The sequence below is a fragment of the Diospyros lotus genome, chromosome 13 (genome assembly GCF_014633365.1).
Source record: "Diospyros lotus cultivar Yz01 chromosome 13, ASM1463336v1, whole genome shotgun sequence".
NCBI classification, from domain to species: domain Eukaryota; kingdom Viridiplantae; phylum Streptophyta; class Magnoliopsida; order Ericales; family Ebenaceae; genus Diospyros; species Diospyros lotus.
Window position 1 is genome coordinate 1,617,930 of NC_068350.1, and position 15,170 is coordinate 1,633,099.

The 15,170-nt window shown below is 33.4% G+C and overlaps 2 protein-coding genes across 6 annotated transcripts in view; both read right to left on the reverse strand.

Moving 5' to 3' along the window:
- LOC127788311 (peptidyl-prolyl cis-trans isomerase FKBP17-1, chloroplastic) overlaps window positions 1-15,170 on the reverse strand; it is a 47,344-nt gene that overhangs the window by 12,547 nt on the left and 19,627 nt on the right. For 4 of the 5 annotated variants that reach the window (XM_052316450.1, XM_052316452.1, XM_052316448.1 and 1 more), the window contains exon 1: window positions 2,692-3,060. In XM_052316450.1, coding sequence (XP_052172410.1) covers window positions 2,692-3,036 — 345 coding nt within the window. In that variant the 5' untranslated portion in view covers window positions 3,037-3,060. Of the gene's footprint in view, window positions 1-2,691; window positions 3,061-15,170 lie in introns of those variants that run through there. The other variant, XM_052316449.1, reaches the window with a different exon arrangement.
- The window catches only part of LOC127788312 (signal recognition particle 14 kDa protein-like), a 28,271-nt gene continuing 19,643 nt past the window's right edge, over window positions 6,543-15,170 (reverse strand). The window contains exons 3-6 of the mRNA XM_052316453.1: window positions 10,925-10,995; window positions 8,666-8,759; window positions 8,463-8,572; window positions 6,543-6,895 (exon numbers count right to left, since the gene is read on the reverse strand). Of these exons, the coding sequence (XP_052172413.1) occupies window positions 6,713-6,895; window positions 8,463-8,572; window positions 8,666-8,759; window positions 10,925-10,927 (390 nt within the window). The 5' untranslated portion in view covers window positions 10,928-10,995 and the 3' untranslated portion in view covers window positions 6,543-6,712. The remainder of the gene's footprint in view (window positions 6,896-8,462; window positions 8,573-8,665; window positions 8,760-10,924; window positions 10,996-15,170) is intronic.

Genomic DNA, 15,170 nt, shown 5'->3' on the forward strand with positions numbered 1-15,170 from the left:
GGACGTCACTTTCTTAGAATCGGAGTATTTTTTTCCTTCTGCCAACCCCACTTCTACTCTTCAGGGGGAGTCTAGGAATGAAGAGTTGAACTGGTTGAGATTTGATTGGCCGGAATTTGATTGGACAACAAGCCCTATACCTGAGGAGACTAGTGAAGAAACTAGTGAGAAGCATGAAGAGAAGCAACATACCACTGAAGCAGAAGTAGTACCCTCTCCTCGTCCCACAGTATCCACAGACCCAACTCCTGAGAATACTTCTGAATTAAGCTCCCCGAACTCTCCAAGTACACCTCTAGTTGCTAACGATACTCCTGTGGGCTATGAGTTGCCATACAGGCACAACTGAGGTAAGCCTCCGGACAGATACTCTCTTGACTTTGAAGGCCAGGGGTCGAAATACCCAATTGCCAACTATATATCTACGAAAAGGCTTCCTGAACCTCTCAAGGCTTTCACAGACGAACTCTCCTCATGTCAAATTCCTACAAATGTTGAAGAAGGAATGAAAGATCCTAAATGGGTCCAGGCTATGAAGGAAGAGATGGAAGCGCTATTGAAAAATAAGACGTGGGTCCTCGTTACTTTACCTGAAGGACAGAAGACAGTAGAGTGCAAGTGGGTGTTTTCAATTAAATATAAGGCAGATGAAACAGTTGAGCGTTACAAGGCGAGACTTGTAGCAAAGGGATTCACGCAGACATACGGAGTTGACTATCAGGAGACCTTCTCACCTGTAGCCAAATTAAACACGGTAAGAGTACTGCTATCGCTTGTAGCAAACCTTGATTGGCCATTACATTAGTTCAATGTGAAGAATGCTTTCCTACATGGTGATCTTGAAGAAGAAATTTATATGGATATTCCCTCAGGATATGTAGCCAACACAAAAGGCAATGTTGTTTGCAAGTTACAAAGAACTTTATACGGCCTAAAACAATCGTCTCGAGCTTGGTTTGGGAGACTCAGTACAACAATGAGAAAGTATGGGTTCCAGCAAAGTAACTCTGATCACACCTTATTCTTGAAACATAGACAGGGCAAAGTGACTGCTTTAATAGTCTATGTAGATGATATGATCCTCACAGGAGACAATTCAGAGGAAATAGTGAAACTTCAAGAGCAGTTGGTGTCTGAATTTGAAATGAAGAACCTAGGAGGACTCAAATACTTTCTGGGAATTGAAGTCGCTAGATCAAAGCAAGGTATATTTCTATCTCAGAGAAAATATATTCTAGACCTTCTAACAGAGGTTGGATTACTAGATTGTAAGCCTGCAGATACGCCAATAATCCCAAATCACAAACTTGGAGAATATCCCAACCAAGTACTGACGGACAAAAGAAGATACCAAAGACTAGTAGGAAAGCTTATTTATCTCTCTCACACGCGGCCCGACATTGCATATGCAGTAAGTGTGGTAAGCCAATTTATGCACTGTCCAAGTGAGGATCATATAAGCGTTGTCATACAGATTTTAAGATACTTGAAGTCCTCCCCAGGAAAGTGGCTCATGTTCTCAAAGAACAACCACTTAAGAGTAAAAGGGTATACAGACGCAAATTGGGCAAGGAGCACCATGGATAGGAAATCCACCTCGGGCTACTTCAACTTTATTGGAGGGAACTTTGTTACTTGGAGAAGTAAGAAACAAAAAGTAGTCGCACTATCTAGTGTTGAAGCTGAGTTTCGTGGTATGACTAAGGGGCTATGTGAATTACTGTGGCTTAGAAGACTGTTAACGGAAATTGGCTTCATCCCAACTCCGAGATGAATATGTTTTGTGACAATAAGGCAGCAATTGACATCTCCCATAATCCCTTTCAGAATGATCGGACGAAGTATGTGGAGGTAGATCAACACTTCATCAAAGAACATCTTGATGCAAAGATCATTCGGTTCCCTTTGTGAAGTCTAAAGACCAACTAGCAGATATCCTTACGAAAGCAGTATATAGTAAAATATTCTACAACTCACTAGACAAGTTGGGACTCATCGATATATACGTACCAACTTGAGGGGGAGTATTGGTGTGAGTTATTCTTGAGTTATTGAAGAGATATCACAGGCTGAAATCATGTACTGTAATCCGTCAATCATAGGGTCACCGTGGATCCACAATTACAGCCTCAATACTTGTAGTTTTTGTATAGGCTAGCTCTGCACACACACATATATATATATATCTACTCTAACTCTGTAATAGAATAGAAGAGAATGAAATATATGATTTGATCTCTTACCAACAGTTTTGACGTTTTCAAAATATTTCATACTTTGAAATGTCAATAAATATTAAAAAATATTTTCATGCCATTTCTGTTTAGCGTAGTCTCATAATATTAAAAAATATTATATATGTATTTATGTTTCATGATCACCTTAAAAGACGAAAATAATACCTTCTCTGTTGTCCCAACAATCGCGTCTCTCCCTGACAATCGTGTTAGAGACGAAAATAACTTATATTTATGTTTAATTTATGTTTATATTTAATTAAATAATTATTTTTTAATTTTTATATTAAATTTTAAAAAAGAGAAAAAAAAAACTCCTATATTTTTTTCATTTGCATGTTTTCTCACATTTTTATTAAAAATGTCATTTTTTTCATTTTCATTTGTTATCATATTCGTTTTACATTTTTGCTTCGGTGGAAGGATAAATCTATGAGAGAGGGAGAGGAGGAACCTGGTCCCCATCAATGGGGAGCTCGCCGTCACCAAGGCGAAGATCCAGAGCCTTGACTCCGCCGGAATTTGGTAGCTCGAAGAACTCGGGAAGGAGGAGGAGAAGGGGTTTCGACCAAAAAGGGGAGTTGGAGAACGCCGAGGAGGAGATAGCGGAAAAAGTAGCAACTAAAGCTGCTCTTCTGCTCGTCCACGGCGATGGCAGTGACAATTTCGGTGAAGAACTTGCAGCAGACACTTCGATGTTACGGGCTAGGGTTAGGTCTAGAGTTTGGGAACGGAAAGGAAGAAAGCTGAGGCGAGAGGAAACTGATAAACTGCAACCGCTGCTGCACTGACCCTTCATATTCTCATCCTCAGACTACATGCGTTCCGCCTGCCTCTCAGATATATATATATATATATATATGTGACCGTTCCAAGCATAGATAGGATAGTAAATTGCAATGAGCACCCTCAAGTTTTGACTTAATTGCAGCGACATTTTTGCCCTTTTAGCAGTTAAAGAAATATGCTAGAATGTCTTTTCTACCCTTCTCGTCTCAATTCCTCTGTCCTCTGTTTTAAAAAACAAAAGACATCACACTAACAGTGCTCAATAATAAAGATAATTTACTAAATGATCGCTATATAAAAGATAATTTGCTTCAAAATTTTGTTAAATGAGCTAATAAAAGATAATATAACAAACATTAAGAGTGTATTTGATTGCACACATTTATTATGAAAAATATGTAATTATTACACATTTTCTATGAAAAGCAATCAAACACTCTTAATTTTTCTATGAAAAAATATGTATGGTACAAGTATTTAAAACTTCTTTCCATGAAATTCATTTTCTAAAGGAATGGGATAGTTTTTGTTTTCTAAGCAATATTACCTATAATTAAATTATAGGTAATGCAATCAAACATACCTTTACAGAGAGCTTAATTGATGAAATCGAGGATAACAATTTGATGCCTTATATAGAATTGGATAATTTTACCCTAACGAGAAATCAAATGAGAGCTTTGTAACTTATAATAAATAATAATTGATACAAGGGTTGTCATTTAAGAAAAATAATGAAATAATAAAACTTTTACATTATTAAATCCAACGGACATGTTGAGAAATAAATCTCAATTGTGAGAGAACTTGGAATGATCATCCTATTAGATGGCATAATAATGGCATTTGCAAAATCGTCTTCCAATACCTCATTTTTGAGGTTTACATTGTTTGATTTTGCGACATCTTTGAATTGAGAGCATTTAGAAAATCTTAACATTTTGAAAATTTTCTCAAACTTCAAATTAACGACATCTAGGTAAATATCAAGGAACAAACACAAATGTTAGAGATTGAATAGCATGCATTTGTGGGGGAATTTCCCCAACATTTACAAATCCTTGGAATTGAAAAAATGTGACTTGTTTTATTTAACAACAATTGATGTGACCATGATTTGGTCACACCAAACTTAATTTATCATTCCATCTACAAATTAATTGATGCAACTATGATTTGGTCACATTATCTAAAAACTCAAATTTTAGTTAATTTCTATCTGATCACATTTTATTTTTATTTAACAAGTTGCTTAGACAAATATTGGATTGTTGGTCGGATGTGTATGCCTATCTATACACTTGTTCTACTTAAATAATAACTAGGAAGGTAATTGTTTCCTATATAATTGACCTACTTAAGTAATAGCTAAGAAGGCACTTGTTGCCTTGTAGACAATATTGCACAAGGTTAACAATTCAATAGCATTTGTTTGAATTAGATTACACATATGAAAATTAAAAGAAAATAACACAAAAAATGTAACACAATCCAAATCTTAATATACGATTCCATTACAAAAAGATATTTCACTAACTGTAGTTTCCAATAAACAAATTAAAATCTCTCCAATATATTCCTGCATTAGCAAAATTGGAAAAATATTTCTAAAAAAAATAAATAAATAACTTTTATAGTATTTTCTAGACTAGTCACTCATACTTCAATAACTCTATTTGTCCTGCCATTATACTTTTAATTATTGGAAGTGGTTATTAACAACTAAACTATAAATTCTTATTTATACTTAAAAGTTAACAACTCTAAATGAATAAAATCTCTTGCATATAGGTATACTTATTTCACTAACGGCCGCATTGAGTTTTGTTACTCAAATATAAACCTCTAATTTCATTAATGACGAACTTACAAATTATAATCTTAATTAATTGGATAGAGTAGTATAAGATACTGAATTATATGGAATCATAGTGACTTTGAGCATTTTTGTTTTTCCAATTAATATGGAAAAAAGAAAAAGTGAATCCTTTGAGTATTATTACAATAAAGAAATTTGATTTTTATTTTTTATTTTTTTGGGTAAACAAGTAAATTTGGTTGTTGCTAATAAAAAACAATTGTTACGAGCCTAGCGCTTGTTTCCCTGTAGCACCTTACTTGTTCATGAGAGGTCAGTCTTTTTTTGTAGACGACAAGCATATAATTTTTTAAATAGATTATTTGAATAGAAAAACAATTGCATTCATAGTTGTTTAATAAAGATATTTAGATAAAAGTACACATCATTTTAATTTAAATTTTACCTAAAATAAAAGTAAACTTCAACCACTAAGGGTGTGTTTGATTGAATGGTAGAATTTGAATGGAAATAAAATAAATTTCAGATAATTGAATTATCTATAATTAAATTCAAAAGAAAATATCAATTGAAGATGTTTGATTGAATTAAAGAATTACCTAAAAATTATTATATTTTTTTTAATTTTAGTATTTGATTTTCATATGTATAAATACATATATATGTATATATATATAAATATGGCTGCTGCAAAATGGTGGTTTGATGTTGACGGTGATGAGGAAAAAGTCGGAAATGGTGACGAAGATGAAGGGGAAAGGAGCCATCGTCACTGGAGGCCACTACCGAGCTTCCTCTGTCACCATCGTCGTTCACCCCTCGGTCGTTGCCTCTCGCTCGCCCTCTCTCTCACTCAAACTATTGGTTGAGCTTTCCATGTCACTATCATCATTCACCCCTCAACCGTTGCCTCTCGCTCGCCCTCTCATTCGGTCATCATTTCTTTCGCTCAAACCGTTGGTTGAGCTTCCCATGTCATCATCGTCGTTCACATCTCGGCCGCTACCTCTCACTCACCCTCTCGTTCAATCGCCTTCTCTCTCGCTTAGACCGTCAGCTAAACTTCCTTTCATCATCGCGACTGCTAGCTGCACTTCTCCTCTACCAAATCTCTGCCTCTCTCATTGGGTTAATTTTTCATTTCCCTGAAAAATCTATTCCAGCCCCTCTCTCATGAGAAAATATTTTCCAGCAAAAGTGAGAAATGGGCGTCACATGACTCAAAGAAGGAAATCAATTTGCCTAGAAAATTTGGCTAATCAAACATTACAAAAGTTAAAATTTGAATGAAAATTGGTCATTTTTCATAAAAAAAAATGTGTGATCAAACACACTCTAAGTGCAATTTTTTTACTTACATGTGTATAACATGGGACAAACTTCTAGTTGTAATAAATGCATTTGCTTTAACACCAACCAATACAAAATATTTAGTCTTAAAAACAAGGTATAGTAAATAATATTATTTTAAAAACGCACAAAAGAAAAATGATATGTATTTAATGCTCTTTAACCATGGACCCTTCATATTCATATATGTATTATACATCTCTCTTCAAAAGCATGTTACTTTCTATAACAACTATTTAATATGCTAGTATCTATTTTTAGTCATTTTACACATCTACGGCACAATGCTAAAATATTAACCAAAGGTTTATCTCCTGCTTTTAATATTATTAAGCACGGCACTGCACTTTATTACCAAACACTATGTTTATCGATATTGCATTCCTAACACAACACAACACAACAGGACAATACCAAACGAGATAGGAATGCAACTAAAGTAAGGCAGAATTCAAACCAAAGGATAAAGAAACTACAGCAGCAGCTATACCATAGACAATCCACACTTAAGGATGCATTAAGGGTGTGATTCTTCTGGGTGAGGCCCCGGTAAAGGGTCCCCCACCACCTCTTCTGGCTCATCTTCCCCTAGCAGGTCTGCCACCCATTCTGGCTCCTCTTCTGGAAAGAAAACAGTCATCTGGGCCTTTAGGATAGCTGCATATGAAGCTTGAAAGCACTGATGTTCATTTGGCCCCACCTTTGTTGCAATAAAACCATGAAAAAAAAATGTGTAAAATCACAAGAAACCCTTATTAAAATTCTAAAGTCACAAATACATCTAGATCAATGCATGTTATATATATGTTGTTGGGCACAATGTATAAAGATCACTATGGTCTCGTACTGTTGAAACATTTTGTGCTTCTTGAGGTGCTATATGGGGATATTGTGTTGCATGTTGCATAAGCTTTTAGCTCATATCTATGTATTCATATGCCAACAGGACATGACCAAATGAAGGATTCAAGGGCTGTACTGTATTGGATGAAGTATGTGTTTCTCTATGGGTAATCATTTGGAATGTCATAAGGATGATTTCATGCATTATGTCAGATGGAACCTTGCGATGTGGGAAATGTTATTCCTGCTCCAAAAGTGTTAACATCACCCATGAGGTGCATGAACCTCCTTGGTGCTCATGTCATCTCCTTATTCCTAGTAAGTTTAGTATGCAAGACATCTGATCCACCAAAGGAGGCATCGAGAATAACTGATAATAGAGGCCTAAAGGACCATTTGCAACTATCCTATATATATTGGACCAGGAGAAGGTTGCATAGAAGCTTAATTAAGACGCTTTGGGGGGAAGCAAGAGGTCGTTGATACCTTACAATGCCTGATCAGTACCTAGAACAAACATTGTTACAGGCTAGGCATTAGGAATAACCTAATGTCCTACAAATGGAGTGCCTATCTAAAGCCAACAGTTAATCTAAGCTTGCAAAGAATGTTGCCATGACTCTCATTTTCGTACAAGGAAACTAAGACACGAGCTCAGGTCCTTACAAGAGAGGAGGTACCAAAGCATTTATGCATTTGTATTGTTTCAGCTCTAGGGTTGCCGCATATATGTACATTTCATGGACATATGCTTAGATTTAGTCTTAAGCATGGACCCTGACACTCTCTCAAAATGAAAAATCTCTAAAACCAATTACAAAGGAGGAGACCTGTCTTGCTAAGATTCTAGAAGTCTTAGGTCCCCGCCTTCTATGGGTAGAGAATGCCTTATTCCACCAGATAAGATGCTATCTAACCCTCTCGAGAGGAATCATGAAAAAAAGACATCTTGTAAGTCAGGAAAAGTGAAAATCTACCTTCTTTAGATAAAAATTACCACTTTCAGACTGATTTAGTTTTAAATTTGGCTCCAAGATCTGGTGCTCTAATTATGTGAAGGAAAAAGAACCAGTTCTACAATTGGAAGGGGCAATAACAATTAAAAGATTAACCACATTACCAATTAGGATCCTTCACAAGAAAACGATACATTAAGTGTATTGTCTATGGCCTATTTTGTTGCTGTGAATGTTCTATTTTATGGGGTTCTCGAAAGATAACTGGTATAGATATGGAGGAAGGATTAAATCCTCAAACAAGCTAAAAGCACTTAGATATTAATGTGTTCTAGTTGAACAGTACATGTATATTGACCACCTATACTTTGAAATTCCACCAACTGAACACACAAATAGATAACAAGCAAAATCTTTAAATGAAACTAGTTTAAAACCACAAAATTAATAGTCTTTTACAGTAGTTACCCAAGTCGAAATGGTTTTCTTTCCATTGGTTGCCCGAATAAGGCATTTGTATTCAAGTTGTTCATTTTTTGAGGCCTTCTTCTTCCTTTGTGCCTTTGACTTCATGGATGCTAAATGTACAAAGACACAAAAGCACAAATTAAAGCAATCTATATGTCCTAAGGAATAACAAACAAATAAAGATATAAAAGAAGATAACTTACAGCGCTTGAAAGTAACCCAAATAGAACCTTTCTCTATGGCATGCTCGAACATGGTTGTAAGCTCAGTCAAAAACAGGTCAGTTTGTAGAAGTACCTAAACGAACAATAGAAATCAATACAAAGTCTTCAATATGAAAGATGAACATAGTTAATAAAAACACACTTATTTATGCATAAGGCAAACCTGCAGAACAGGAGGCAATAATATATAGTAGCAACCTTCCTCTTGTTGCTACTGACTCTCAGCAATTTAGCCTTTAACCATGCTAATTGCCTTTATTCTTACAAACTTTCACCACACGACCAAACTTCTTGCATCCCCTTCATTAGACTCCTGGCCTACTTAGAATGACTTAACTCCTTAGAATGACCTGTTTTCTTGCAAAAATGGAACGAGAAGGAAATTTTCCTTTCCTATTACCAACTTCACTTCCTTCAATACTTTTCTTCTTTTTTTTCTCTTTCTCCTGCCGGCTTCCTTCCCTCATTACTTACTTGTTCTTTTACCTTATGCTTGGCTTGAAGTGCTCCCTCGGTTGTTTCTTGTCTGGTTGATCTTCTTTGCTCTTGTGCTTGCAAAGCATTCACAAGTTTTGAGCAAGTTCATTGAGAAAATCTTTTGAATCTTAAAGTGAAGGAATATTAAGATCTATAATTATCCTGTCTAGACCCACCATTCTCTCCCTTGATTTCCTCCTGTTTAGATCCAAATTCTGCCCTCTTTGCCGATTTAGGCTTGTACGGGATACATACATACATATATATATAGGGGTCGATCCCAATGGCATAAAATGAGGAAAATTTCTCCAAATATCTCTGAAACAATAAGAAATCTTTGCTTCAAACCTTTTACGTAGACTTACAAGAGCCTTTTCCATAATTCTTTTATCAGAGAGCTCTTCTCCAAGTAATCTAATTTGATTCACCTCCTTCACAAGCCTGTCTTTATATTCTTTTAACAGTTTCAGAATCTTTCATTCTCAAAACCTCAAACTCTCTTATGAGATTCCAAGCTTCCTTTGCAGTTTCATAGGCCATAAACCTCATGAAAATCACATCAAACATAGTTGAGTGAATGCAGGTTAGAGCTTTGAATCTCTTTGTACACACCTCACTATGATTCTTCATCTGAGCAACAGTTAGGTTATTTGCAAGTAGAGGTGGATTTCTACTTGTTTCCACCACACATCGCAAGTCATGAGCCTTTAAGTAGGCTTTCATTTTGACAACCTAGATCTGGTATTCTCTCCTAGAAGATTTAAAAATAGAAGGTGAGGATGTTTGGAAAACGGCTCGAATCCATAACAGAATCTGTAGCTTTACGGTTCTGGTTTGAACAGAAAGCTAGCCTTGCTGGCTTTCTCTCCATCACAGTCCCACCAAGACCAATATGAGCTACGGTACCAATTGAAAGCTCTAGACAATGGGGAGAGATAAAGACTTTAAGATTTTCTGGAGAGAACTCAGAACAGAACTTTAACTCAAAGTGGTATATATAACCAATACAGGAACTCTTTTTAAGTGTAGAGTTTAAACATTAACTCAACAGATAATCCATTGTTCTTGAGAAAATAGGGGAGGACGAAAATTGATCAAAAAAATCATTGAAAAGTATAAAACCATGTTTAATGAACCCTTAATCTTTGTAGAATTAAAGTCTAACTTGTAGTTAGGAGTTAAATATATATTTAGAGGGGGGCGTGACAGGAGTCTTGCTACTTGCTAGGATGCCCTTGTAAAAGGGGGTCTATATAATTATATATAATTAAATACACATTTTTATTTTACAATTATAAATATTATAATGTAATTTGCCTAACTGTTATAGTCAATTGTATAATCATCTTGTCTGTAATACAAAATGATTTTGAGAGATTGTTATAGTGCTATGTTTTTAATGTTAAATTATTCATTTTAGACAGCCTCTTGATAATAGTGGTGGCCATCTCTCTAATGCCAATTTGTATAAAAAATAACTTTTTTATAATCATATATAGTTTTATAATCCATATTATTAATTTATTATAGCGATATATTTGAAAAATACTCTATATCAAATGTCAAATCTAGTGTCCGACACATTGCTAACAACCATGATCAATATACATTCTCAATTCTCAAAATCTTCGTCAAGTAATTAAATTAGATAATTGGAAATGGTAAATTAAAATGACTAAAAACAATAAAAAAATATACATTAGTCCATATCTATCCGTACTTTATACTGTGTATATCAATAGAAAGGGAAAGAAGGGTTACCATGTTGGAGCTTCACTTCAAGACCCAACCGCAAAGGCCAAACCCCTAATGAAGCAAATTTTCCTTCACTCCTGTTACAATCCCGAGGACATAGATGATTTATAATTTTAACAAAATAATTAAATATATTTTCAAAAGATTTACAAATTTAGAAAATTGTTAGGCCAATTATCCATGTATCTACATATATAAAATGAGGTAATGTACTAAAATGATACAGATTAATGTACTACAACAACAATGAATGCAATAGTTCCTAAAAAGTGAGGTATGAAATTACCTTAAATGATCTCTTTCATGTCAAAAAAGAGAATCACATGATTCATAAAGAATTTATGGAAAATATACAGAAATGATAGAGTTAGTCTTGTTAAAACAGTCGTAATTATTGCGTTAGAATGGAAGTGAAATTGTTCTTTAATTGATATATGTGCAATTCAATTTAAGGAAATTGGACATAATTTAGAGTTTAATTGAAGTAATTTTAAATAGTTTTTTGACTAATTGAGACCTTAAAAATTAGTGTGACACAAATAAAAAATTAAAAAGAATTAAGTGAAATAGAAAAATGGCATTTCCAAAAAACCAATTGTAAGCTCTAATTAAAAACTTTTTTAAAGGATTGAGTGACAAAGGAAAAAATCAATCTCTAACGTCTAATGTCTAGAAAATCAATCTCTGTTGTTTCGAAGATATAAAAAGTCATGTAGATTAAAACTCAAAAAAGAGATGAAAAACTAGTTTCTAATGATACGAAATTTGCAAATAAAAGGGGAGAATGCAAACAATCCTGCTATAAGAAATGCATAAACTATAGAACATAATGGGGAAAATGGTAACTTCAATAATTGAGTATGATGGTGGTATAGTGTGCAAGGTTGTTAACAACCATGATAGTGTGTTTTCAACTACCCATGAATCTATTCATCCATATTTCTAAGTCTCGTTTTAAGTAGTTGTAATAAATTTGTGGAATAACAAATCAAGAATAACAGTAATAAAATTAAAGACATGATATACAATAAAATATGGGGTAAAGCTAATAAAACTAAACAAATACACTAATAGTAATGATGCCATATAACACATAGAAAATCAAAAATAGTTGTGTATAATCCTACTAACATATACAGAGGTCATGACATGCCAAAGTCCACAGTATCATATCATACTTGCGTTCAATCTATCCCACTATGCTTTAAACGCAAGTTGAATTTGGTGTCATGGAATTCATAGTGCTACGCTACTATATAATCATGGCCTTACCATATGAGGTACACGTGAGTGTAGACCATGTGTTGCATACTCACACATAGGTTGCATGTGTTAATTTGAACTTGTGTATGTGGTATGTGCACAACACTCATCTTGACTCATTCATATATTTTACTAGTTTACATGTATATATATACATGTATAACCCAGTCTCACTATATACATATTACATTTTGATTACTTGAAAAATTATTTATGAAATCAATATAATCAAATAGAGGTGGTAACATGTTAGCATTAGACTAATTGAGTCAATTAAGAGTCAGGATTCTAGTAATGCCTAAGTTGCCATCATCGGCCAACATGGAACACTCCTTGGATTTAATCTCACTTGATATAAATCATGCTAAGAATGTCTCTTCTTTAGATCTCTTATCAACTAAGTGATTCATGAGTCACTTGTTATTCCTATAAGGCTTAAAGGGAAATCTAATTGGTTATAATTAAATATCATGAGTAGAGATTAGTCTAATTGGATGCATCCAAGATATTTGAGACAATCAAGAAGCTGCAATTCAAATCATCGAATCCAATAAAAATCAAATTGATTTAGGCCAACTTAAAGGATTGCTACAACTAGCAGCTAGATCTAATTCAACAAAATTGGGTTCAATTTAGTCCATTGGACCTCACCAAATTGAAGCCATAAACCAACCCAATTTATAATTTTAGTGATGAAGGACACCATTTTATCTTAAAAGAGTAAGGCCTAATCTATAATTTAAAATCAAACTCATTATATTTTAAACCTAGTTGGAGCAACCCAAGGATTATAGCCAAACAAACCTCTTAGCCGAGAAAACAAGAGGTTTAGGCAATCCAATCACAATTCACACTGGTGGTTCTAGTAATTAGAATAACCACCAAATTCCCTAATATAGTGGTGACTAACATATCTGAGAATGAAAATGATCTAATAGTTGAATTTTTATATATCTGAAAAATTAAATTTTGATGCTAGCTAGGGATTCCGATGATTAGGATCAACCATTAGATTCCCCTAATTGTGTCGATTCATATACCCAAAAAATGAAGACAATCTAACAACTAAATTTAGTATATCTAAATTTTTTTTGTTAAACATTAACATTTTTGAAAAAAAAAAAAACTACTGACCACCATATCCAGCGATTCTAATGATTGAAATTGACTATCAAACTCCACTTATCCTGGTGACCCAAAATCTTAAAGCCGCGTTGATCTGATGGTCAGATCTTAGTATATCTGAGTTTAAAGAAGTTAGTATTCATTCAATAGCTCATGTACATATATATAGGTAGTGAATGTATACATAAAAATCAGAAAACAGGGAGGAAGCCATCGAAATTCTTACCGAAAGGGTCCAACCCTAAAATGTCGCTAAAAATGGCTAGGGCTATTCAATTCCTTACCAAACGCAATTTCCTGATAAAGAGTTTTAGGACGAGAAAGAGAAGATAGAGTTCAGAGAGAGATAGAGAGAGAGAGAGCATGATTGCAACTAAAATGAAACAAATGGTGGAAAACTATGATTTCTCCTTCCTTTTATATTCGACCTTGCTTGTCGTGGTTCATTTTGTCTTCTTATTTATATTTATATTTTTATTATTATCTTTTTGTGTTCTACATAAATCCCACCTAATTAGTTTATTCTTTTTTCCTTTTCACCATAAAATTCATTTTTATAAGATAACTAAACTAGTAAATAAATAAACAATTTTATTTAATAATAATTATGCCGCTATGTTTACCAAAAAGAAGAAGATATTTTTCAAAATTTGTGGGTTTTAAAGATATAATGAAACCAAATAAGAATATTTGTAAAACCATAAAATCCAACAAATCAACAAAAACAAAATAATCAACCCTTATAGGTAATGGGTTAATACATTATCCCTATAATAATATAATCATATATGTCCAAAATATATATAGCATAATTTGAACATTGGTTATATGTTTAAAAAGGGAATAGAGATAGAGGTCTAGCTTCTTGATAGATTAAGGTGAGTTTGCAAGGAATGCCACTGAGATTGAGACCAAAGCAAAAGTAAATAAACAAGGATGGAGAACTAGAAAAGATTAAGGTTAAGAGATAAGACTAAGATAGGAAATTAAGTTTTGGTACTAATTTTATATGTCATGTATAGATGGATCAAAACTCTAAACACTCAATTCTAAACAAACTCTACACTAAATCAAATAAAGGAATTTTGAGCATATAAAATTCTATCAAAGAGTTGATTCATGTTACGCAGGTATAGATAAAAAAAATATAAAATTTTGAATGAAAGTTCACTCCGAGGGGGTGTTGCTTAATGGTTGTAGTTTAATTTTTACCTTTTTAAAAAAAACTCAATTAGTGATTGTGCAATCTGGCAATTGTTAATTAAGTATTACAATTTAAATATTAATTTTTGATAAAATTTTAAATTTATCATAAGTTATAATAAACAACTAATAGAGATATTTTTTAGATGAACATAGTAATCAACCAATGAAAGAGTAATCAAAACCATTTGACAATAGTTAGGAAATAATTGATCAACAATGCTTAGAGGGATTAATTAGGTTTGGGATTGTCGTTGGATTGAATATGAAAGAAAGAAAACAAATGGAAATAGAGATAGAGATAAGAAAGAGAAATAACACTATAATTATTCTCAATCAATGAGAAATATTTGAGAGAGAAAGATAATTGGTTGTTATCGACAAGAGAAAAATGAGAGATAAATAGTTAAAGTCATAAAGGTATAATAGTTTTTTTTACTTACTTTTTAAATCGAAAGGGGTCTTTGTCATTTTTCAAATGTTAGATAATGTTTATGTCTTTTTGCCAAAACTCATGTGTGCTCGATGTAGTGTACCCTTTTGTAAAATAATAATCTTTTCTTAACTCTTGTAAAACCAAAAACTATTATTTATATTACGATTATGAAACATATATCAAACAGCTTGTTCATGAAAAATATCATTTTACTATATACTTTGT